The sequence below is a fragment of the Rhinolophus ferrumequinum genome, chromosome 14, assembly GCF_004115265.2.
Source record: "Rhinolophus ferrumequinum isolate MPI-CBG mRhiFer1 chromosome 14, mRhiFer1_v1.p, whole genome shotgun sequence".
Taxonomy (NCBI): Eukaryota; Metazoa; Chordata; class Mammalia; order Chiroptera; family Rhinolophidae; genus Rhinolophus; species Rhinolophus ferrumequinum.
Genome location: NC_046297.1, coordinates 17,625,847 through 17,653,373, shown reverse-complemented (window position 1 = coordinate 17,653,373; position 27,527 = coordinate 17,625,847). Strand labels below are relative to the sequence as shown.

Sequence of the window (27,527 nt, the reverse complement as noted above, 5' to 3'; positions counted from 1 at the left end):
GTCCAATATTCATCAGTCTCTTGGTCTGAACCTGAGCTCTCAGTGTGGCTAAATAACTTCCCTGCCTCCCTTACATTTTTCCCCGACCCCAACTGCCACAAGATTCTCTCTTCTGTCTCTGAGCTACAGCAGCTGGGAGTGCATCTGCCCTTAGACATTCCAGCTGCTTCTGTGCAAGCTGTGAGACTCATTGCCTTCAAAATTCTTTAAACTATGCATTTTTTTCTAGAAAGTAGTTACTGGATTCCTCCCAGAAGCCTGGAACCACAAACAAAAGACCACAAAGAACCTTAATAAAAACTTCCTGAAAGAGAAACTATGTGATTTACATTCTTTTCTGACAAAAAATATGTAACTAGAAATTAATTTCTACTTAATTAACTGCAACTGGTTGGAAAATACATGCTTATGACACACAGACACACACACACACACACACACACACTCAAATTATTTTGAGTCAAAATGGAAATCAAGATAGAAAATCAGTTTTTTCTTGGAAACAACACAAGTGAAAATGTCATACATTACAGCTTATTGAATATATCCAAAGCTGTATCCAGAGATCAGCCCACAGTTTTAAATGAAGTCTTTATTAATGAAGAAAGAATGAAAATAAATTTACTACGGAGTTTCAATTGAAAAGTTTTAAAAAAATAAAATAAACTATCAAAAAGAATAAGAGGAGGAAGAAAAATATAAAAGCAGGAATTAGAAAATATAATTACGATAAGGTGAGAAGTAATTTATGTCAGTTTTTTTTAAACAACATAATAGATGACTCTGTCAAGCTTAAGAAAAAAACGCAAATTTTTTTTCAACAGGAGAAAGAATTGAAGAAAGATACCAAGAAAGTGAAAAATATTATAAAAAATTACTCTTAGTAATTCATGGAAAATCAAGTATAATCAAAATATGTGAAAAGTTAGAAGTCAACCAATGCTGTATGATTCCACTTATATGAGGTATCTAAAGTAGTCAAAGTCACAGAAACAGAAACAAAATGGTGGTTGCCAAGGGCTGGGAGGGGGGATGGGGCGTTGTTGATGGGTGCAAAGTTTCCGTTTTGCAAAATGAAAAAATTCTAGAGATTCATTGTACAACAATATGAATGCACTTCACATTCCTGAATGTACACTTAAAAACGGTTAGGTGGTAAATTAAAGTGATATGTATTTACCACAAAGTTTTTTTCAAAAATACACAAAAAACTTAAAGTCAAAATGTTGCCTCCAACCCAACTGTCTTCATTATCTATTTATTTTCTTGCTTCATACTTTTTTACGCCTTATAATCCTTTGCATGTTTCAACTTTATTTTTAGCCGAGGCTCTGGGTTCTGGAAATTACTGCCAGGATGCACGCTATTCTGAAGCATTGTTCTAGGATGCCCAGTAACTTCTATGAGGCATAAGGAGGTTAACAGAACTGAGGCATCGGGTGAACTGGTCAACGCATAAGACCAACATAACCGACTCGTTTTAGTGAAATGTCAATAGATAAAACTAGCCTGTTGTTCACATATTGAATTTACTGCTCTATTTTAAAAAATCTTGCTGGCCAAAAGCTGACAGAGTCTCTTGAAATCACATGATCTCTTGGATGCTTCCTTGAAAATATCACTGAAGTAGTTCTTTCTCTTACCTGTAAACTATCCTGAAACCACAGTTGAGATAAACAACTGTGTTTACTTATCCTTTAACATAAACCTACTGGTTATCATCCTCTCCACGTACTTTGTGTAGTTAAAGTTGTGCAACACATGCTATTTAGTCTTCAAAATGGATTTCCTTTTGTGCAGCTATTGTTAACCCAGATTAACTTGAATTTTTAAGAAGAGAAACGGAAGAGCTTTAAAGATAAAATTCAGTACTCCTGATTTTAAGGATAGATTGATATATTATTTCATCGAACACACACACATATTGGAGTCCCATCGATGTGCCTGGGCCTGAGTTCAGCTCAAGGTATATGAGGTTGAATAGTCTAGAAGAGCTCTGGCACCAGTTATTATCGTCTTGCCTCTCTGGTGTGTTACCATCTCTAACATCTCTGACCTGTGGTGACAGCATTTTAACATGCAACATTATCTCCATTTTACAGGAGCAATGAGCCTCAGGGAAGCTCCTTCCTCAGGCACTGGTGAGTACCTGGTAGACAGCAGGGACGCCTGCACCGTAGAGTTACTCTTTGTAACATATCGTTTAATGGAAACACCAGGAAAATCAAAATACTGTTATATATTTATGCAAATACACATGTGAGTGTAGACACACATACACACATATATTTACACACACACATACACACACACGTGTTCACATGTAGTTTTAAAAAACAATGAACGGATTTTGATAATCTAGGTTTTCTGGGCAGATTCCTGTAAATTGGGGAATCCTAGCTCTGGGAGATGTCACCAGCCTCGTGTCCCACTTCCCATAAATCACTGGCTGCAGAGAACAATCTAGAAGTAGGAGCTCACCTTGCTGCCACAGTGTAAACTGGCTCCAGTCGCCCTTCTCCCTCAGGTTTTCATCTTCAGGCAGGAAGAGGCCTTTGGCTTCATCCATCACTGAGAGGCCTTCATCACGGATCAACTTCCAGTTTCTTTCTAAGGACTAGATGGAAGACTCTAGTTTTATGGACAGGAAATATGCCTGGCAGCACATCTTATAATGACGCCTCGCTTTTTGTTTGTCTGATTCATAAAGTAATGAAATTTTTGCTCTCATAGACTGCTTATTTCAATTTCCTCTGAGACTTCTTGTCAAGGGTATAAAAAAAAAAACACCCAAAAGAAACGCAGAAACTAATATTATATTTTAGAACCGAATGCCTTTATAGCGTACAAATTTCAGTAATTCCTAGGAATCTCTGAGAATAATTCCCTCCATAATTTGTTTTTAGGTTTGTTGTTTTTTTTAAAGACCAAGAGTATTGATCTTGTTGAGCGTATTACATCAGCGTACTATAATAAGCGCCATGGGAAACCTTGGCATCCAAACTGAAGTACAAACCAGATTTAATTCACCTTTTAATAGAGGTCCTCACGAAGATGTCATTCAACATGGTGAATATTAATTAATTTCAAAGACACCAGAAAAGTACCCATTGGAGCATTTGACGGATTATAAAATTAACAGCAAAACAAAGCAAATAAATGCCCTCGTGTTCAGAATTTAGCCAAATAAAAAATATTTCCTTAACTTCTCTGGCCCTGGCAGAGCCTTGGAGTGGCCGGGCTGGTTCTGGTAGGCCCTGCGGAAGGAGGGGAGATGCACTCTCTCTTCTCAGATTCCTCACTCTCCTGCTGACAGGCCCAGGGGTGGGGATGGCAGCAGGGTGGGCAGCAGGGGGAATGCAGGTCCCAGCGGGATTCCCAAGAGGCAAACTGAGAGGAATTACTATCAGGAGAAAAGCATAAAACTGCTTTCCTACTGTTTGAAAGAGACTGAGTTGCACAGATAAACCAAGATTTTGAAATGTTCTAAAATAATTCCAAACATTTCTGTTAAATGAGAAGTGGATGGAATGGTTGCATATATCGGTAAATGGATAGGGAGGAACACAGTAGCTGATTTCATCAAGAATCAAGAGCAGGGAACTAATAACTTAAAGAGAGATTTTGACACACAAGAATAAAAACAATAATTAGTGCTCTCTGAAAACGGATTGAGTTGCCTTGTAAAACATGGTTCTCTGTCTTTGAATTAGTCAAGCGAAAGCTGGATGACCAATTATTGGTTAGAGCAAAGCTTGAGATAATGTGTAAAGTGTTTTTACCAACCCATGCTTTGTGAATTTGTGGTTCAGTATACTGTGTTTCCCCGAAAATAAGACCTAGCCAGACAATCAGCTCTAATGCATCTTTTGGAGCAAAAATTGATATAAGACCCGGTCTTATTTTACTGTAAGATCGGGTCTGTATAATATAATATAATATAATACCCGGTCTTATATTAATTTTTGCTCTAAAAGATGCATTAGAGATGATGGTCCGGCTAGGTCTTATTTTCAGGGAAACAAGGGAGAAAAATCAATGAAGAGCCAGGGAGACTGCATATGTAGAGGGCTCCACAAAAGACAGAACACCTCAGATTTGTATGAAAACGTGGTGCCAACTTCAGCCAAACCCAAGGAATACATTTCATATTGCATGAAAACATTAGGTTTTTAAAAATATTCTAGGGCAAGAGATAGATTTTAAGATTAGATATTGATTTTATACTTCTTTTCCCCCATTTCTCTGAGTCTATTGGCTTCTTACTTTTTTAATTTCAGGGTTTTTGAGGTACAATTGACATAAACTTGTAAAAGGACACCCCCCCATCTGGTTAACACAACCATCACCTCACATATTTACCTTTTTGTATGTGTGAGAACATTTAAGTTCTACTTTCTTAGCAAATTTCACTTATACACACAATACCGTGGTATCAACTATAGTCAGCACGTTTTACATTAGATTCTCAGAATTAATTCATCTTATAGCTGAAAGTTTGTACCCTTTGAACAACCTCTCCCTGTTTTGCCCACCCCCCAGTCCCTGGCAACTACTTTTCTACTCTCTTTATATGAGTTTGACTGTTTTTTTTTTTTCTTTTAAGATTCCACATATAAATGATACCATGCAGCATTTGTCTTTGCCGGGCTTATTTCACTTAGTATGATGCACTCAAGGTCCATCCATATTATAAATGGCAAGGTTTTTTCCTTTGTCATGGCTACATATATACATACATATATATTATATATATGTATATATATTATACATATATAACATATATTACATACATATATTATACATATATATAACATATATTACATATATGTATAATATATATATATGTATATGTATATCTCACATCTTCTCTATCCATTCATCTGTTGATAAAAACCCCTCAGGTGGTTTCTACATCTTGGTTATTGTGAATAATATGCAATGAACATAGGGGTACAGATACAATATCCTATTTTCATTTCCTTTGGATTAAAAACCTAGAAGTGGGATTGAAGGATTATATGGTAGTTCTATTTTTAATTTTTTGAGGAAACCCCATACTGTTTTCCATAGTGGCTGCACCAATTATTTATTTTTATTCTTCTACTTCTGTGAAACTCGCCCATTGATTTGCGCCAAAATCTACAGCTGCTGTCATTGGCACCGTACTTTACGCTGGTCCTGGTCAATCTATCCATAAGTGATTTCAATACTACTTCATCCCAACTACGTAATCCACTAATAGCAAGTCCAAGATTTAATTTCAATAAAGAAATACTCAGAAGCCCTCACTTTGGTAGGTCCCCAGGGTGAGAGAATATGATGGTTTTCTCGAGAATCTCAAGATTATGGGGGAAAAAATGCACCACAGATATTCACATCTTCCCTAAAATACCTAACTCGCCAACACTCCCTGCGGCTATTGTAACTTGTTCAAGTTGCTAGATAAATCTGTTAGGTTCTTGTTAAATTGTCACCCAGATGAGAGGAGAATTACCTCTCTAACACATGAAATTACTTTCCAAATGAGGTTACTGGCGCCTTACAAGCAGGCTCTTCCCCTCTTGCCTCCTGGTATTTTAGAAGTTTTGTTCGCTTCTTTTGAAAGCAGCTTTTAGGAGCATCTTTGCAAGGAGCTGATCTTTTGTTACTAAAATAGGACACAAAGCCCTAGGGAAAATGTTAAAGTAATTGTAACACTAAATAAAAATTTTTAAATTTTACTTAAGAGCAGGCTGCTTTTATGTGTGAAATGTTGTCATTCCTGCCCCTCACCTCCTCTCAGTGTCCCCCAGGGAAGTGTTGCTCAGGTACTTTTCCATGAGCAGTAATGACGTTTTAAAAAATGTTTTTGTACTGCCTTGTTATACAGAGCACACGGATTGGATGACAGACGCATGCTCAAAGGAGTAGACTGGACCAGCGGGTCTCCCCAGTCCCCAGTGTGAAACTCCTGTGCTACAAGGCCACACACCTGCTCAATACTTCTAACCAAGCACTGCACACATTTCTAGATGATTTTCATTATAAAATAGCCACTCCTCATCTTCTCTTTTAGGTTCAATACTTTGTCATAGATTTTTACAACTGGAAGGATCTCTACTGTTACTCTTGTGGCAACTTTTTCACGTCAGGGATGACAGAATGCCTCTTGGAGTGGCTAATGGGCCTAACATCTCAGAGTGTAATGGCCAGAAACCACTCCGCTCTCCCCCTTGGTTATTCCTATGGCTCCTGTGGGAGGAGAGAGGGTCGTCCTGCTCCCTTCGGTGCATGAGAGGGGTTGATGGCTCCCACAGTCTCCTGTGCAGTGATTTCTAGGGTCCTTGGAGAACAAAGGGCTCCCCACTCGGCACTGTCACACCTGAAAAGGACTTCACATTCATGACAACTGGGCAGAACTGGACTAACCAAAAGTTCGCCCAGATTCAACCTGGTGGCAAACAGGACGGCACAAAAATAACAACAATTATGATCTACGTATTCAGTGTATACACCTTTTTCTGCCAAAGTACTGACTGCACTTGGGGATGTTTTTCAACTTTGGAAAGACATGTCAGGGTCTCTTTGATGTGCCTTAGGAAGAAGTCTGGGATGGGGTCGACGAATGTTATTTTTAAGCACAAACCGAGGAATCGCATTGAATAAAATTCACATGGTTAGGGAGATTAAAGACCAGAACTAATTACATGTGGGGTGTGTGTGTGTGTGTGTGTGTGTGTGTGTGTGTGTGTGTGAGAGAGAGAGAGAGAGAGAGAGAGAGAATGAATTTTCTCTACAGTAATATTACTCAGTTTTCTGAGATGGCAAAGAATTCCATTCTTTAGGAAATTTCAAAAGGAACATGGAGTAGGCAATGCCTACATTTTTAAAGATCTCATATGAAATATTACTTGCTTGACCCTAAATTCATCCATTTCATGAAACTGAAAAGAGAAATTGATAGGTTTGGTATTTGAGTTGCTGGCCCAGAAAACAATAGCTTTTAATTCACATTTCTCCTCGTAGCTACCCAGACTTTAGAAAACAGAGACTGGATTGCTTTGACAGTGCCACATGGTTTCATAAACTTATCGTCAGCATCTGCCTTTTGAGTTACTTTGGGCCAGCAACTCAAACTTTTGAGTTACATGTCAGCTACGTCCGGCACTCTGGTCGTCTATAATGGACTTCCTAGTTTCAAGCTGCATTAATCCCACCATACGCTCCAGGCTCCAGCTCTCTGTAATCCAAACCCTCTATCCAGTTCAGGGTACTCATCTCACTCCCTCAATATTCTGCTCATCCCACCTGGACGGTACATGTTTCTCTTCAACATCAAATTACATTAAGTCCTATTTTTTATTTTGTTAATTTTTTAAATCCTATTTTTAAAGTCTTCTCCTAAAATGGATTTCTTTCAGAAAGTTTTTAGAGAAGCAAACTAAAGCCAAACCAATTCTTATTTAACTATTTCCCTTACTATTTTCATTTGATTAAAAAATACACATTTTTTTAAAAGTCAAATATTACTATAGGTTTTATAATGAAAGCTGTAGTCTCTTACTCAACTCTTCCCCTATCCTGAGTTCAACCCCAGCTACTTCCTTTAAATATTTCTTATGATATTTACTTGCTTACATCGAATAATAGGTTTATATTGCCATTTCTTGATACATTAATTCTAGAAATTATCACTCACTTTCTATTAGGGAAGTTAGCAAGATAACAATTTGATGTCTTCTTTTCTCTTATCTTCAACTTGCAATTCACACATCTTTCACAGATCTGGGTAAAGTCACATTCTAGTTTTATAATATTATGACAATGAGGTATCATTCACACTTGAGATGTACTGTAATGATTACACTTCATTTCACGTGCATTTTTTTTTTAAATTCTGCCCCCTTTTCCTGGCTTTTTCTTCTTTTCTTTTTGTTTTCTCCTTAGTACATTTTAAAAATTTTATTAAATTTATTGGAGTGACATGGGTTAATAAAATTATACATGTTTCAAGTGTACAATTCTATAATACATCCTCTCTATATTATATTGTGTGTTCACCACCCAAAGTTAAACCTCCTTCCACCACCATTTATTTGACCTCTTTTACCCTCTTCTACCTCGCTGACACACCTTTTCCCCTCTTGGAAAACAGTATAGAGGTTCCTCAAAAATTAAGAATAGAGTTACCATATTACCCAGCCATCCCTCTTCTGGGTATCTACCAGAAAAATTTGAAAACACTTATTCGTAAAGATATATAACCCTGTGTTCATTGCAGCATTATTCATGGTGGCCAAGACACAGAAACAACCGAAGTGTCCTTTGATAGATGATCGGATAAAGAAGAGGTGGTGTATATACACAATGGAATATTACTCAGCATAAGAAAAGACAAAATACTGCTATTTGCGACAACATGGAAGGGTTTTGAGAACATCATGCTAAGTGAAATAAGTCACAGGGAAAAAGTCAAGCACCATATGATTTCACTCATATGTGCGATATAGAACTGAGAGCAGCAAACAAATAAACAAGACAAACAAAAACCGTTTGGCTTAATTTTCTAATGCACTTACCACTGTTTCTTCTTTCTAGCACTGAAAGAATGCTGGAAAATCTCTGATACTATTCCATCCTTTGCTACAAGCATCACATAAGCTATTACTTTTCTTTTTCTCTCTTGCTCGGAAGGGAACCCTCTAGTAGCCATCTGTCTTGCTTTGGTCTGGACAGGTTTCTGTTTCTTGGCAACTGGCATCAGGGAACTTTCCTTGGCTTTTGCTTGGCATGAGGTTCCCTAATTTTTGGATTCTAGTTGTCCCTGAGAAAGGACACACCACAGGTAAAATTGAATTTCTGAAAGTATCTGAAGCTATTCGTACACTTGATTGAACGGCTTGGCTATGGACGGAATTCTAGGCAGTAAATACTTTTTAGAATGCTGAAAGTGTTGCTGCATTCCATTATAAGTTTTAGTGTCACTGTTGGGAAATCTGATGCCTTTTGGATTTCTCTAGATGTTTGATAAAAGACAGTATGGTATAGTGGTTAGGAGTATAAATTCTGGAGCCAGACTGCTTACATTTGAAATCTGACTCTGCCACTTATTAACTGTGTGATATTGGGCAAGTTACTTAACCATTCTCTGCCTTAAGTTCTTTATGTATAAAGACAGTAAAATGTTACTACTTTTCTCATGGCACCAGGTGGGATCCACCCTGGACAGGACGCCCTTCCATTGCAGGGCATTCAAACCCACACTCACTCAGACAGGGACGATGAAGACACGCCAGTCACCTCACATGTACATCTTTGGGATGTGATAGGAAACCGGGGGACCTGGAGAAACCCATGTGGATGTGGACAGAACATGCAAACTCCACACAGACAGTGGCTCCGCCAGGAAGATATTTTTTCCCTCATCAACGTTATAATGAAACGACGCTAAACAAAAGATGTTATTTGCGGACCTGCTGTCTAGATAGGACTATTCTTTGAGGCCATGCAATTTCTTTAAGGCACAGTACGCAGTGCCTTGAATTCCTCCTCTTTAGAAGCCATTCTGCAAGCACTTACTTGGGTTTCAGCTTTCTTGGACCTGCAAAGTCAGATACTTCTCTTTTCCATTTCCAAAAAAACATGCTGACATTGTTCCTCTGTTCCTCTGTTATCAACTGCCTCCTGTTTTTTTTTTTTTGTTTTGTTTTTTTTTACTTGTAGGTTTATATCATTTTCCTTCTTTTATTGTCATTTAAGTGAGATGTCACTTGGGAGATAGTAAATATACGTGATCAGTTTTCCTTATTCCTTCTTCACTAATATTTTCCACATATCTCTAACAGTTGATTATTTTTGACTGTTTACCTTCTTTTCTCTTAGACTAGAAGGACCTTGTAATATATAATTCAACCTTCTAGTGAAGTTTAGAAATAAAATCCTGTAAGCTTGGAAAGCTCTTCACTAGTCCTTCAAATACGTCTTCAAAAATTTCATGATATAGACAGTAGAGAGAAGAAAATTAATTTTCAGCACCATGTTTATTTCACATTTTAAATCAAACTCTGCTAATCCACATATTAATTTATTGTCCGCCTAATCTCTTTCACTCATGGCCTACACACTTCCCTTGCATCACTTGGTTGGTGGACCCCCCAATTCCATGATGTGCTCAGATGATGACAAAATTGATTATGGCGCTTGAAGCTTGACATAAATCACCTTAGTTTTGTTCTAATCAAACACAATTCATCTAACTGAGCTTTAATTTTTTTCTCCTATGTAGGAAAATAGGACCGTTCAGAGACACTTTTTTGCTGAGTCAGTCAGTAAATGCTAAGTAAGGTTGCTAAGTAAGGGGAGTTGCTAAGGAAAACCACTAATGGGATTAGTTGGCAAGGGCTGCTATAACAAAATGCCACAGACTGGCTCAGACTTCCACCACAGAAATTTATTGTCTCACAGTTCTGGAGGCTGGAAGTCCAAGATCAAGGTGTTGGCAGGTTTGGCTTCTCCTGAGGCCTCTCTCCTTGACTTGCAGACGTCCTCCTTCTCACTACGCACTCACGTCAGTCATCTTTTCTCTGTGTGCTCACACACCCTTCTGTGTGTCCCAATTTCCTTTACTTATAAGGACACTAGTTGTATTGTAGTAGGGTCCACCCTACCAGCCTCATTTTTAACAAAACTACCTCTTCAAAGGCCCTTTCTCCAAATACAGTCACAATCTGAGGTACTGGGGGGACGAGAGCTTCAACATATGAATTTTGGGGGACATGATCAACCCATAGTACTAATGCAGTTCAGGTTAGAGCTAGCTCTAGCTAAGAAAGCAAACAGCAGATGGAAGAGGATGAGGAATAAATTCACATTGACATAGGAAGAAGTAAATGTATAGGAGCAAGATAAAATATAATCATGGAAAAAGGCAGGAAGGGCTATGCTTTTAACATGTGGACAAAACATAATACAAGAACTCTTGGAGCTTAGATTGACGCACACAAAACTAGGTAACTAACTGTGTGTGATTAGCTGTTAAGACAAAGGGCATTAAGAAAACACAGACGTTAGTCCCAGAGAGGTGTATGTACCTTGAAAGGTTTTGACTCTAAGAGAAGGCATGCGGCCAAAGACCGCTCCAGGTAAAGGTGATTGCATTAAATCAGAGTGCATTCCATGGAGTTGTAATGAATTGATGCTTTAGTACAATGTACACCACATTTTACCTAATTGCCCAAGAACATGCATATAATAGGTAATTATTTTAGGAACTATATACCTGATTGTTTAGAGATAAACTCAGCTTACTTAAATCTTAGCCAAAACATGGCTAAACATTACACTATGATGACGAAGCTGGGCAGCAGTGTACTCTGCCTTAGGAAGAATACCCAGGGCTGGGGGCATCCCCCTGAGTGCTAGGCTGAAGTTAGGAAATCAGAACAAACGCCACAGTGAGTCTATTGCCCTCACAGCAAACTCTGTTTGTAATAATTTTAATGAAATCTCTGAGGAAATTAGTAGCAATAAAGGAACAATCTCCTGCTGGTCCTAATGCATTTTAATCAGATCTGTTTTTCAAGTTTGAATATAAAGATAAAAGAAAACATCTGACATTTCTTATTGTGGAAGTAGACAAAGATCGATCAAATAGATAAGCAAATGAAGTGTCAGCTATATAGCAAGGGCGTCAGCCACCATGAACCTGTGTTTTGGCAGAGAAGTAGGAAAGCTTCATAGTGAAAAAAAGGAAGGTTTCAGAAGTGCCCTGATTTGGTGGCTATAGGCAGGGAAAGCTGTGAACGGGCTGATGAGAAGCAGGTATCCTATGTAATTGGAGCATATTTGGCTGTATCTGGTTGGTCCTAAATTGGAAGCAGGGACAAAAATTAGGGAAGCTGTTAGTTAGTAAGCAAGTCCTGGCCATTTTGGGCCAGTTGCACAGAAGTTATTGTTTAGCTTCCAGGATGGACACCAGAGAGCAATCTGGATTCCTGCAAATCTGATTCACAGCAAGCTGGCTTCCTGGGTTATTTATGGTAGAAAATGGGTTAGTTTCCCAGGCTGTTTGCTGCAGGTTGGAGGTCAAGGTTGCATTTTTATGTGTGGTCTGGCCTTTCATTGTCCATTTGTATATTCAGTCTCTCATTACCCTTACTGAAAAAAAAAAGCTAACATAAGGCACCTAGCATTGGGGCCAGAGAAGAGGCTTGGAGAACTGAATTTTGCGCTTTGTAGACAGTGGGAGAAACAGAGTTTCTTTTTCTAGGAGAAAGGACAAAGGATATTCCAGGTTGCCAGGAGAACCATGCAGCCTGAGGGTTTCTAGGACTCAGAGGGCAAAGGAGACCCACATGCCTCAGACTGTAGCCAAGAATGGCAGGGATGCCAGCCAACATTCTCAGTCAGGAGATAAAAAGAGAGATATGCATCCCTTCCCCACTCTACCTTCTTTGAATAGTGCACTGAGTAAGTCCTGAGTGAGCTACAGCTCTGAGCAAAGTCCCCAAAGTCCCTGATCTCAAGGCCTGAAAGTCTGATGGGGAGACTGTGGATATATCAAATACATCACTTGATAAGCACACAAGCAAATCATCTATAATGTGTATGTGTATAGGTATATTTAGGACCTCAATCTGTGTATATACAAGGTATGGTAAGCCACAGATCATGACCAACTACTCAATCAAAAATTTGGAAATGCAAATGGAGTACCAACCTACAGGTACCGTTTGCAATTATTCCAAAATGTTAAACAGTGGACTGTGAGTTCCCAGAGAGTCACAGATAAAGCCAATCTTTAGGCACTTTTTTCCATGTTGATAAGTACTGAAAATTCAACGATTTCGCTTTGAGAAAGAAAACAAACTTTCAGTTGAAAGTCATTCAAAGATTATCAAATATTTTATCCTTTTTTATGTTGCCATAATTGGCATTATATGTAGTCTTATAATTGGCAGAGTGTCGATCTCATCAAGGGCCTCATTTAAACGCAGGAAGGTCCATGGTGGTGGGTTTTTGTAGTGTTTTGTTTCTGAGCCTTACCAAAAGCTTGTAGGAGAGGAGAAATTGAAGTAATTATTTTGAACTTAAAAATAAAGAAACTGAGGCTTAGATGGCTGAAATGACTTGCCCAAGGTGTCAGAGCTGAGAACGAAACTAATGTACTTCTAATTGCAGAGTCCCCTTAAAAAAGTTCACGTTTAAATCATTTAACCATAAAATTCTCTGAGTTCTCTTAACTCCCCTTCTCATTTTGTTTTCATTTTTAGTGACAGTATCATTGGAATCCAAAAAGTTTAAAGTTTGATTTAGAAAACTAGGATTAAATAATTATGTTAATCGTAAGGAGTGTTTTCAGCACTTCCTTATACTATAATACTTTTCTATAAAATGGCTAATCCTTTTATGTTACAGCTTAATTCCACTGTAAATCTGACATTTTGCTTCTTCTTCAATCCATTTCATCTCAAAAGCAGTTCAGTGAAAACATTCAAATATTTAATCACACAGAAATGTCGAATCACTAGTGTTATTACTGCATAAATCTTTTTTGTCCAGGTGACGTGATTCATACACAATGAATTTCGTAATTAATAAAAGCCACAGTCTGAAGGAAAATGACAAGAGAGAATATCCTTCTAATCAATCATTCTTAAGCACTGTGTCACAGAATTGGCAAAATATTACTGGGCGCTCTCCTCCAACTGTAATAAAACTACAATACGAGGAAAGGAAGACTTATCTGTGATGCTATTTGTTTATATCAGAGCAGCAACTCTGAAACAATCAGGCAAAGGACTCAAGAGTTTTCCTTTATCCCAGTGATGAATGTAAAGAGTTAGGTAGCAGGAATAACAAATTCGAAGGGGATATTTTAAACTATGGTTTTCAGTGGCTCTTGACTGATGTGTTTTCAGTGTTATAAATGGTGGTTTCTATGCATGCCTGCTTACATCAAAATTCGCCTTGGAATACGGTGGATCAAAAAGCTAATCTCAAAAATGGAGGAACGAAATTCTTAAGGTATGGTGGCTTTGCTCTCACTCAAAGAGATTTCTTTTCTCTTTTCTATTTATATCCTAGCAAAGACTTTAATCCATTTTTGTTTCAATTTCTATGTTAAATACCCTCAAGGCACTTAGGGCTTTGATATTTGTGATTTGAGCAGCAACCTACTCAATTTTAATGAGAATATGCCTAAAAGAGAAAACTACTGGAATATTTTTCTCCAATTTTTTTTCATTGAGTCACATAGCCTCTTACCTCCCCTAGTGCACAGAGTTGCCAAATTACAAACTACACAATGAGGAAGGATAATGACAATTCAACCAAAGGGAAAACCACTGACGATGCATTTTACTGAACATTGTCCTATGCCTTCAAGAAAATTGCTCTCTACATCTTCCTGGAACTCACAATGAGGATAATTTAAATAAAAATGTGCTAACCCTGGTAGTTAATTGTCACGTAAGGGCCAGAATCAGGATAATTATACTAAAAGGATTTTGGCCAAACATGGCAGCTACAGGGTCTAGAAGGTTTCCACTTTAAGACGTTAATGCCTGGGTGATGATCCATGATTCCTAATATCCAAATCTGTGATTTGAAAATCAAACGATTATTTCATTCATTTATTCTTTTCTTCAGATGCCACAAACAAGTAGATCATATGGCATTTGTCTTTCTCTGTCTGACTTATTTCACTTAACATAATATTCTCTAGGTCCATCCATATTGTTGCAAATGGTAAGATTTCATTCTTCTTTATGGCTGCGTAATACAATGGTCACTGCACTGTACACCTGAAGTTGAACAATAATGAATGTCAACTACAATTATATATATATATATATATACACACACACACACACACACACACACATACATATACACACACACACACACATACACACATATATATATATATATGTGTGTATGTATATATTTACAAGAAGCGGAGTACAGCATTAGGAATAGAGACAGTGGAAATGTAATGGCTGTGTGCGATGTCAGGGGGGTATTGGATGGGGGAGGGGGTTGTCACTGTGTGAGGGATATAAATGATAAATGTCTAACTATTACACTGTTTTGTGCACCTGAAACTAATAAAAAAAATGTTAAAAAAAAGAAAAGAAAATCAAAGGATACCTTGACAAGCAAGTGTCTGTCAACTAAATGGCCACAGGCCCTGTGTTCCTCACACAGTGGGCGATCTCGTCACAGTCTTTACTCTCAAGTGCTCACCATGAAATTACTTGTTTTTCTGAAAGTTATAACCAGATACAATATTAACATTTCTGCAAAAAAAGGTAGTCAGCGAAGTAAAGCCAACTCTCCAAGCACAAAGCACTGAGTTCTAAACACGAGATGTCACACGCTCTTGCGATGCCATGCTGCTGACGACCCTGTGATTAATGCCTGGTTCTTGCTGTTCTAAGAAAGCAGAGCTTAAAACAAGGCTGAAATTAAGAGGCCCAGGGAAACAGAATTTGGAAATAAAGACTTGATTGGCAAACGGGAGAAGGATATGAGACACACGCGCAGATATTAGTAACTTGGAGGGCATACTGGGGTACCAGCAAGGGTATGGATGGACTTTGAGGACACGGAGACCTCAGTTCAAATCCCAGTCCTGTCGCCATTCAAAATGGGACCTTCCTTAATTTTGCTAATCCCTACTTTACTCTTGTATAATATACGTGGGCGCAATAATACCTATCCTGCAGAGTTGTAAAGATTAGAAGTATTATATACAAAAGTGCTCAGCACGTTGATTGCAAATAGGTATTTAATACATGATAGCTATTTTAGTATTTCTATAAAATATAATATTTCAAAATTGGCTTTCCAACTTACTTTTTAGAAACTAGAAACCATTTTCCTATGAAAACCTGGTAATAAATAAAATTACAAATTGCAATAATTATAATAATTAATATGTATTGAGCACTTCCTACTTACTTATTAAGTGAACTTGTTCCGTAACAAGTACTATTTCCATAGGCATTTTTCAGATAATGAACTCAAAACACAAAGCAGTGTTGCTCAGTGTGATATACGTGTAGGTAGGAAGGAATGGACCACAGAAACCAAAACCAGGCAAAGTGGCTACAGGGCCACGCTCTAAACTGCTTCACTATATCGCCTCACTGGTGATTATGACTTTATCAACCTCCAGAAACCTGTTCATTTTTCACATACTTCAACTACTACATATATATATATATATATATATATATATATATATATATATATATGTCACAGGTTCCCATTTTTTAACAGATTTATTGAGATACGACTTACATACCACAAAATTCATTAAATTGACTTTTATAATTCAGTGCTTTAGTTGTGCAACTATCAACACCATCTAATTTTAGAGCATTTTCATCACATCAAAAAGCAACCCATTACACATTAATAATAAATCCCCCTCACCCCATCTTTTCAGTCCCTGGCCATTGCCAATCTACTTCTGTCTGTATGGACTTGCCTAATCTGGACAGTTCCTATACATAGAATCATGTAATATTTGGCCTTTTGGGTATGGCTTCTTTTACTTAGCATAATGTTTGCAGGGTTCATCCATATTGCACCAGGTATCAGTACTTCATTCCCTTTTCATTACCATTGGGTAGATATACCACATTTCATTTTTTGTTTGTTCATTCATTCAATCATTCACGATTTAGATAGGCATTTGGGTTCTTTGCATTTTTTTGCTATTATGAATAATGCTACTATGATCATTTATGCACGCATTTTTGTATGAACATATGTTTTCATTTCTCTTGGGCATATACCTAGGAGTAGAATTGTTGGGCCATGTGGTAACTCTATGTTTAACTTTTTGAGGACCTGCCAAACTGTTTTCCAATGTGGCTGCACCACTTTGCTTTCCCACCAGAAACATTTGAGGGTTCCAATTGTTCCACATACTTGCCAACACTTGTCAATGTTCAACCTTTTTGGTATAGCCATCCTAGTGGGTGTTAAATGGTATGTCACCGTAGTTGTGATTTGCATTTCCCTAATGATGAATGATGCTTAAGCATCTTTTCATGTGCTTCTTGGCCATTCATATATCTTCCTTGAATAAATATCTACTCAAATCCTTTTCTCATTTTTAAACTGGGTTATTTGTCTCCATATTATTGAGTTATCAGAGTTCTTTATATATTCTGGATACGAGTCCCTTGTTGTATGTATGATTTGCAAATATTACCTCTCATTCTGTGGATTTTATTTTAATTGTATTGATCATGTCTTTTGAAGCACAAAAGTTTAAGCTTTTAATGAAATCCAATTTACCTATCTTGTCTTTTTTCACTTGGGTTTTCAGTATTATATCTGAAAAAACATTGCCTAACTCAATGTTACAATGACTTACTTTTATTCTAAGGGTGTTTTATTCTAAGGGTTCTATAGTTTTATCTCTTACATTTAGGTTTATTTAGATTCTGAATTCATTAGTTTTTAATAATACACGGTAACTTCATTATTTTGCGTGTGGATATGCAGTTGTCTCAGCACTTTTGTGAAAAGAAAATTGCTTCCCCATTGCATTGTTGGCACCTTTGTCAAAAAATCAATTAATCATAAACGTAAGGCTTTATTTCTAGACTCTCAATTCTTTTCTACTGATCTACATGGCTGTCCTTATGGAAGCATCATACTGCCTTAATTACTGTTGCTTTGTAGTAAGTTTTGGAATTGGAAAGTGTGAGTCCTCCAACTTTGTACTTTTTTCAAAATTATTTTGACTATTCTGGGTCCCTTGTATTTTCATAGGAATTTTAGAATCAGTTTGTCAATTTCTGTTAAACAAACAAACAAACAAACAAACAAAACCCTAGCCATGTGGAATTTTGATTGAGACTGTATCAAAGCATTATGTCAATTTGGAGAGAATTGCTATCTTAACAATATTATGTTTTGTGATCCATAAACATGGGATGTATTTCTATTTATTTATATGTTTTAAAATTTGCTCCCATCCGGTTCTGTAGTTTTTAGTATACTAATCTTGCACTACTTCGTAAAATTTATTCCTAAGCATCTGTTATGGGTCAAATTGTGTTTCCCCAAATCACATGCTGAAATCCTAATTCCCAATACTTCAGGATGTGACCTTATTTGGACACAGGGTCTTTACAGAAATAATCAAGTTAAAATGAGGACATTGGGGTGGGTCCTAATTCAACATGACTAGTGTCCTTATAAAATTGGAAAATTTGGAGATACACGTACACATACACACTGGGAGAATGAATGCCATGTGAAGATAATGTCAGAGATCTATAAGCCACAAACTCCAGCGATTGCCAGAAAATCACAGAAGCTAGGAGAGAGGGATGGGACAGATTCTCTGCGTCCTCAGAAGGAACCACCCAGCCAACACCTTGATCTTGGACTTCTGGCCTCCAGAGCTGTGAGACAATAAACTTCTATTGTTTAAGCTACCTAGTCTGTGTACTTTGTTATGGCAGCCCTTCTAAACTAAAACAGTAGTATCAAATATAAAACAGTAGTGTCATATTTTTTCATGCTATTACAAATGAAATTGTTTTCCTAATTTCATGTTGGGAGTGTTTTTTTGCTAGTGTAAAGAAATACAATTGATTTTTGTACACTGATCTTGTATCCTGCAGCTTTGATAAACTTCTTTATTAGTTCTAATAGTTTTTTTGGTGAATTCCTTAGGACTTTCTACCTAAAAGATAATGCCATCTGCAAATACAGAGGGTGCCAAAAAAATGTAAACACATTTCAAGAAAGGAAAATAACTATTAAAACTGTTATACTCAATATATGCCAGTAACAAAAGATGAATACAAGTCACGTTTGACTTCTGCAATTACAAGAGGTGCTCAAAGTGGTTACCATCAGTGTCCACACACTTCTGATTACAGCGAACTACTGCTTGAGCAATGCTGACCAAAGCGTCCACTTGTATACATTTTTTTTGGCACCTCTGGTACAATTTTACTTCTTCCTTTCAGTCTTTTACCATTAAGTATAATGCTAGCTATAGGTTTTCTGTAGATGCCACTTTTTCAGGCTGACAAAGTTCTCTTTTATTCCTAGTTTGTTATGTATCTTTTTTTTTAAATCATGAAAGGGTGTTGCTTTTGTTAAATGCCTTTTCTGTGTCTAATGAAATGATCATGTAATTTTAATTCTTTATTCTAATAATATGGTCGATTATATTGGTTGATTTTCATTTGCATTCTCCAGAAAAGTCCTTCTAGGTCATGGTATATAATTCTTTTCAATATGTTGCTTGAGTCAGTATGGTAATACTTCGTTGAAGATTTTTGTGTCTATATTCATAAGGAATATTGGTCTACAGTTTTCTTTTTCTGGCATGTCTTTGTCTGATTTGGGTATCAGGATGACACTGGCTCATAAATTGAGTTAGCAAATTTTCCCTCCTCGTCGTATTTTGGAAGAGTCTGTGAAGGACTGATATTATTTAAGTATTTGATAAAATTCACCAGTGAGGAAATCTGGGTCTGGCTTATCATTGTGGGAAGCTTTTAAATTATTAATTTAATCTCTTTACTTGTTACAGATATAGTTAGATTTTTCTACTTCCTTTTGAGTCAATAGTTTCAATATTTGTGTCTTTCTAGTAATTTATCCATATCGCCTAGGTTATCTAATTTCCTAGCATATAGTTGTTCATAGTATTGCCTTATAATCCTTTAAGTTTTCTAAGTTTGGTAGTGGTATCTCCTCTTTCATTCATGATTTGAGCCATTGGAGCCTTCACTCTTTTTTTTTTTTTAATCAGTCAGTGTAGCTAATAGGCCGTCAAATAATTTTTTAAGAATGAAATTTTGCTTTTATTGATTTTCTCCATTATTTTTCTATTCATTATTTCATTTATTTCCACTCTAAACTTTATTATTTCCTTCTTTTTGCTTGCTTTGCATTTATTTTGTTCTGCTATGTTACCTTCATAAAGTGAACAACTAGATTATTGTCTTATGATCATTCTTTTAAATATAGGCATTAATAGGTATAAATTTCTAAGAACTACTGCAGCTTTTAAGTTTTGCTCTGAGTATTTTTGTTTCATTCATCTCAAAGTATTTTCTAATTTCTCTTGCAATTTCATTTTTGACCTACTGGTTACTTAAGAGAGTATTGTTCAAATTTCACATATTTGTGAATTTTTCAACTTACTTTTGGTTAATGATTTCTAATTTCACTCCACTGTAGTCAGAGGACATGCTTTGCATTATTTCCATACTTTTAGATTATTTGAGCCTTGTGTTTTGGCCTAGTATATGGTGTACCTGGAGGAAGTTCCATGTGTACTTGAGAAGATCGTGTATTCTGCTTTTCTTAGGTGGAGTGTTCTATACCGTGTTTCCCCGAAAATAAGACCTAACCGGAAAATAAGCCCTAGCATGATTTTTCAGGATGACATCCCCTGAACATAAGCCCTAATGCATCTTTTGGAGCAAAAATTAATATAAGACCCGGTCTTATTTTCGGGGAAACACGATAATATGCTAAGTGCTTAAAAAGGACATATAAGGTGCTTTTGGATACATGTAAGAAGGGACCAATAACATAGCCTCCTAAAAGAAATGACAACTTTTCCAACATGTGACGGATAAATATGAGTTATCTATGAAGGGGATAGGAGAGAAGGAAAAAGGAAGAGGGTAAATAAAAATAGACTATCATAGGGAAAGTTTAGTGAGAAGAGAAATTTTGGCTGAAGATAGTAAATGGCAGTGGTAAGAGATAAAGACAGTAATGAATCTGGTATTTGGGGGTAAAGCTGAATCACTGATCAAAACTAAAAAGTCAGGATATAACTATAAAGGAATATAACCATGGATTACATGGTGAGTTAATTTTCACATTAAATGTTAATGTATTTATGCAGTTGGAGATGAATAGAAAAAGTAAAAGTCTAATTAGGGAGCATAGCTTTGGTAGAAATTTTAACAGCAGTTGAATCAAGAGTGGAAACGGTTTCTTAGAAAATGAATGAGAAGGACAGGAGAACCCAGAGCAGAGAACAATATTTGGATCTGAGTGCAAGTCCAAGGTCAGCGAGGGCACTGAACCCTAGGTCACCTTCCAAACATCCACTGTGCCTCTTCCTCCTCCCTAACAGAACCCTGATTTAGTTCGGGTGCTCACCATCCATCAGATAATCCACTGAATTGAGAGGAATCTGACCCTTTCCTTGATCTGCTGTTTTAAGGAAAATCTCATAGTCCCTTACCAGTAATTCACCCAGAGTGGAAATGTGACTTAAATTGGCTCAGACTAAAGGGAAAGATTTTTGTTCCCTGCTCGATGAAGAGCCACAATTTTTTTTTTTTTTTCCTGCTGGAAGCTTGTTGCCTCAGCCTGTTGCCAGCTGCTTGGTCTCTCAAACTCCCTTATAACTGTGAGTGCCCATGTGATATGGTTATGATCAATAGGACAGGGTCTGCTAGAAGGCCATTTAGGACTGGTGTGGTGGTTCAACAATGTTATGAAGCCTCCAAATACTTTGCGACCCTCCATTCCAGTTGCTGCTGGCAGCCATCTTGTAAAAAGCCAGCACAAGGACAAAGGTGACCAAAGAGGAATTGCAGAGACAAGAAAACATTCCTTCTGTTCACACTACACCTGAGGTCTGTCCTACTGCTGGGCTTCCTTCACATGAGTCAATCGAATTTCTTATTTTTTAAGTCAAGTTTGAATGTCATTGCTGTTACTTGAACTTGAAAGCATCTTAAAAGCTACAGTAGGGAAATAAACTCACAGAGAGACCAAGAGAAAAAGATTAGCAGGTGGAAAGAGAATCAGAAGAGCTCAGTGTGATACAATCTGAGAAAAGATGGAATTTTACGAAGGAAAGAATCACTGGCAGGGCTAAATGTATTACATTTATCAAGAAAGATATTTTTCCGATACTCTTTCTGCTTTGGGTATAGAACTTCTTTGAATTAATCTGCATTCCCTGTCACCACACCATGGTTTTCTGATTTATAAAATATTCAAAGGCAGCCTGCTTTACAATTGGATTATGATGATTATTATGGACTACAATTTGTTTATGATGATTAATCAGCAAAGTATTATAAAGCTTACAGACACATTGTATTCAAGACATTCTTTTAAAAAGAATTGAAAAATGTAAAACTTGTATCTAGAGATTGAGAAAACAGTATAAGAAACCCCCACAGATCCATCACGCAGATTCCAAAATTGTCAATACTTTGTCTCTCTTGCTTTTCCCTTCTCACGTCTCTCAAATGAGGTAATATGGCTATATTGTCTGGTGGTAGTTCTGTACCTACGTAACCTCGCCCTGTCTGAATGGGAGTGGACTGGGGGAGGCACTTGCTAGACGAGTACTGCAGCCTGTAAACGAGATCAGCACTGTGGCGAACCTAACGTCCCTTCCAAAGTGGGAAAGTTTGAGTATAAATGAAGAGAAGGAGGAATAGCAGCTGAAGGTAAGGGAATGAATAAATGAGTTATGTAACGAGAGAAATCCAATATTATATCAACACCTCAAAAGAGGCTCAGGACAAGAGACAATTTTATCTTTTAGCTCAATTACACCACATGCCTGAAAGGGTGAAGCCGTATATTGCTAAGACCCCGCTGTGGAACCTGATGCTATCTCCAGGTAGACAGTGTCAGAATGGAGATAAATTTGTAGGACACCCAATAAGTGTTCACTGAGAACTGGAGAACTGTTTGGTGATATTGGAAAACGTATATTGAAGATGTAAAATCAGCTGTTTAAAATTCAGAATGTTGTTTCTTATATGAACAATGTATATATATGGTGGTTAGATTCTCAGGCTGGACAACTGAAGCCCATCTCACCCATAAGGTAGATGACATCTTTTATATTTTGAGTAGAAAGCAGTATTATTGAAACTTTAAGTTAATTTACTTCCCATCTTATTAATGTCTATAAGAATAAGATGGAGCTTACCAAAGCAATAGTAAACTTCTGACCAGCCTCTACCAAAATCACAAAGAAGATATTCTTACAGTTTGGATTTAATCCACCAATACAAAATCTTCTAATTTTTTTTTAGCCATTAAGTTGTTAGAATCATTTAGTTTCTCTTTCCTACATATTTGCCATCATATTTTCTAAAACATATTTATGCCTACCTTTTTTTTAATAGACTGAGGACCAGTGGTTCTCAAAGTATGGTCCAGGGACACCTAGGGGTTCCCGAGACCCTTTGAGGAGGTCTGCAAGATTAAAACTCTATTCTTAATAATACAAGGATATTATTTGCTCTGTTCACACTCATTTTTTTACAGGTACACGATGGAGTTTTCCAGAAGCCACATGACATATGGTAATATCACTGCTCTAATGAGTGTGTGTATGAAGTAGATGTGAGTAAGAATCCTCTTGTCTTCTATTAAGCCAGACATCAAAGAGATTTGTAAAAATATAAAAACAATTCCAATCTTCTCACTACATTTTTGGTTCTGAAGACACAGTTATTTTTTTAAAAAAATATTTATATTAACATGTAATGGAGTTATTTTTAAAGAATTCATAAATAATCATTACATTCTCTTTTAGTTTCAATTAATGATAATTATATTAATAGACATAACTCCCTTCCCCACCCCCACAGAAAGCTCCCTGGGTGCTCAATAATTTTTAAGAGTATGAAGGGGTCCTAAAGCCAAAACGCTTGAGAACAGCTTTTCAAGAAAAAATTCCTTAAATAAAGCTGCAATGAACATTGGAGCACATATATCTTTATGGATAAATGTTTTCAGAATTTTTTGGGTAGATACCTACTAGGAGAAGGATTGCTGGGTCATATGGTAATTCTATTCTTAAGTTTTTTGAGGAACCTCCACGCTGTCTTCTCGTGGCCAAGATGTGAAAACAACCAAAGTGTCCTTTGATTGGATAAAGAAGATCTGATATATATATATACACAATCAAATACTATTCTGCCATAAAAAAAGATGAAATAGTGCCATTTGTGACAACATGGGAAGATCTTGAGATTACTATGCTAAGCAAAATAAGTCAGACAGAAAAATTTGAGAACCATATAATTTTACTAACGTGGAATATAAAACTGAAAGCAACAAAGGAATAAGACAAACAAATAAAGAAACAAAAACTCATAGACACAGACAATAGTTTAGTGGTTACCGGATGTAGGCGGGAGGGGGCGTGGGAGATGAGGGTAAGGGGAATGAAATATATGGTGATGGAAGGAGAACTGACTCTGGGTGGTGAACACACACTGTGATTGATATTTAGATGATGTATTACAGAATTGGACACCTGAAACCTATGTAACTTTACTAACCATTGTCACTCCAAGAAACGTTAATTTAAAAAAAAAAAGAAAAAATTCCTTTCTTCACCATCTCAATTAAACTTTTGGCTAACAGGATGATAAGATTCTTTCTGCATCTTTTTTGCAAATGTCACTGGATATAAAATCTATTTCCTCCTTGCCGTTCCTTTCCATGAGAAGCACTCTCCGATTTTGAGTAGGAAATAGGTGAGAATTAGGGGAGGATGAGGTCTAAGTTAACACTCACCTTTACTAATTCTGTGTAGCCCGTTTCCTTTGGGGTCCACCAAGGCTGAGCTTTCAGTCCATTCACATTGTAGAGTGAGCGCTGCCAAACAGATGCAAAATGGCCCCTCTTGTGCCCAAGCTCGTACCACTTATATGCCTGAAATAACAGAAAAATTGAACTACATACAAAGCATTTTTAAAAATTAATTTCAAAACTAAAGTCACTGAAAATAAAGTAATACTTTGTGACATTAAAATAAAGAGCTTCCTAGTCAGGTGCCCAAGTCTGTTGCGCTGGCGAAAAGACTGTTATTTGAATGGGTCTCTGATTATGATTTATTATTATAAGTGAACGTGTGCGTTTAATTCTCACTGTCAGGCTGTAAAGTCTTTTAATCCAGGATTCATGCTGTACCCATTCTGGTCTTCCTCAGAGTGTCCAGCGCAGAGTCTAGAACTTATTTGTTGAGTAGTAAATAATTTAAGACACGAAAGTAGATTATATATTCTTAAATTCTATTTCTAAGTTTCCCTTAAAAGGAAAGGATTATGACTTTAATAATTTCTTCCAAAATATTTGCATTTACGAAATTGGAATGCTAAAGTCAAGAGTACCTTCTTTTTACATGCATGTTCTTTCCATGTCTGCATTTAAGAACACCACCCTGAAGTAACAGAGTGTAAATACTCCATTACATTAAGTAGACAAAAGGAAATATTATTCTGACTTGGCATTAATATAGCAATAGCCCACATTAGATTTTTTTGAAAGGGGATTTTTGTTTCTTTCTTTTTTTGGTCTGCCATAAGGGATAACATTTGTAGCTTTTGGTTAGCTGTAACATGATACAACTTGCCTCCAAGACTAGCCTTTTCAGGGACAGCTGGCTGCAGAGTATGCTGCTCCATATGTGTCTTTCCAATGACGCCCTAACCATATGCTCCCCGAGTGGCCCCCCTAGGTTTCCTGCAGTGTGCACACTCCTTTGTCCTCAGAATGGAAATGATTCTAGTGGTGTCCTCAATAGTTTCACCTCCATTATTATAAGTCTGATCTAATGGTTATTTTTGAAGAGTGATTTCAAACACATTTTGATCAATTAAACACAGGCACTTAATATCAAGCAGATTAAGAAGATATTCCAGAAGCATATTTTCGTAAGACAGATATACTTTAAATGTAAAGTATACTAACTTCTAAAAGTCTTTTAAAAACCACATTTCAAAATTTCCTTCATTGGAGAAATCAAGTGTGATAGCAGTACCACTGCATATTTTCAGTAACATTTTCTAGTTTACTACTTGCTTTTATATATGTATCGTATTTGATCTTTCCAATAACAGCAAATATCTCCAATTTACAAGTGCTGAAACTGAGGTTTAAAAAGGCTAAGTGTCTTGAACTATCACCCAGGGCTCTTGGCAACTTCTTCCACAATCCTCCCATCTTTGTATCATTAAAAAAAATAATAAAATTCAAAAGTGATATTCTTATTTATCTTTTTAAATATCTCAAATTAAGAATGCATATGCTAACCACTCATATTTTTTCTTTGAAATACATGTAAATTGCAGCTATAGATTCTTTAAAAACAAGAAACTTAAAATACCTAAGTGTTTGATTTTTTTTTAATAACAATTTATCTTTGAAATTAATTTGACTATTTTTGTTATTTTTTTCCAATTTAAATTTAGGATTTTATTTCCTATACCTTTTTGTGTTAAAGTGAACAACAATATTAATTACAACAGATGATTTTGTCTTGAAACTCTTAAAGTATATTAATTCTGAATCCTCAGTAATTCATTTCATGGACTAGGTACATTGTTAGAATAGTGAGAAAAAAATATTATAAGAAACCAAAACAGCCAACCTCCTAGCTGTAGTTAGGAGTTAGAAGTCTTAGATTTTAGTCTTTGCCTTAATATTCACCATGCTGGACGCCTGGGCAAGTCACTTTCCTTACAACGTCACGTCTAAACTATCTGTAAGTTCTTTCTGACACTCAAAGAAACACAAAGTTAGTCCTGCTGGACCCTTAATTCTGTACCCCTCGGCCATTTAACTGTTAGAGAAACACATCATGACAATGATATATGGAATTAAAAAAAATCTTCAATGTTATTTTCAATGATGATAAAATCATCTTCAACGACACAGAAGACCCAATGAATTAATCTAGACTTCCTTTAAAAAAAATATCTAAACTACTTTACAGTAAGAATTGATAGAAAAATCAATGATCGAGTCGGAATCCTCTGAAAATTTCTTCTTTACTATTTCCCTTTTATATTGCTAATCAAGAATACTAAAATAGAAACAGCACCTGGGGGCACCTTCTTATATGTGTCTTCTATACTTCAAATTGTTGCCAGGTAGAGTTTGTGCACACACACACACACACACACACACACACACACACACACACAGAAAAGTGTCGAATGATTCCAACTCAGAAAACCCCAGCCGCATCTGGGGAACAGGCCCGTCACATGCAGCCCCAGCCGGAGCCTGCGACGCCTGGATCGCAGTGCGCAGTGGGGCTCAGGACACACACTTATGGAAAGAAGGGTTGGCTGCAAAGGCCTATGGGGGATCGTGAATGTCCTCTCTTGGAAACAGGACTTTTCTTTTATCTTTCATCGTGAGGCCTTTGAGCATTAGAAGGCCTAAGACTAAAGCAAGAAACCACAGGCAGGTTCTTACAACCGTCACTGACATCGAAGGCAGCAATTGACTACAGTGGGATGACAACACTGACCGCGCAAATGGAAGATGAGATGGACGCCAAAGACCCCAGGAAGTTGACGTCCCAGAATGTGGCCCTAACAAGACTAGAGGGAGAAGAGGCCTGTGGACGGACAGAGAGGAGCCAGAGTTGCCTCAAGTCTTGAGCTCAGGAAGTTGGCAGTGTCATCAAATAAGAGCCTGAGCCCAGGAAGAAAAATGGTTTAGAGGAAGACAAGTGAGTTGTCGCTATGACATCATGTGGT

The 27,527-nt window shown here is 36.9% G+C and overlaps 1 protein-coding gene across 13 annotated transcripts in view; it reads right to left on the bottom strand.

Annotated features, from left to right (window-relative positions):
* The window catches only part of ASPH (aspartate beta-hydroxylase), a 202,867-nt gene that overhangs the window by 17,876 nt on the left and 157,464 nt on the right, over nt 1–27,527 (bottom strand). For all 13 annotated transcript variants that reach the window (XM_033126574.1, XM_033126578.1, XM_033126575.1 and 10 more), the window contains 2 exons: nt 24,553–24,690; nt 2,482–2,617 (listed from right to left, as the gene is read on the bottom strand). In XM_033126574.1, the coding sequence (XP_032982465.1) occupies nt 2,482–2,617; nt 24,553–24,690 (274 nt within the window). The remainder of the gene's footprint in view (nt 1–2,481; nt 2,618–24,552; nt 24,691–27,527) is intronic.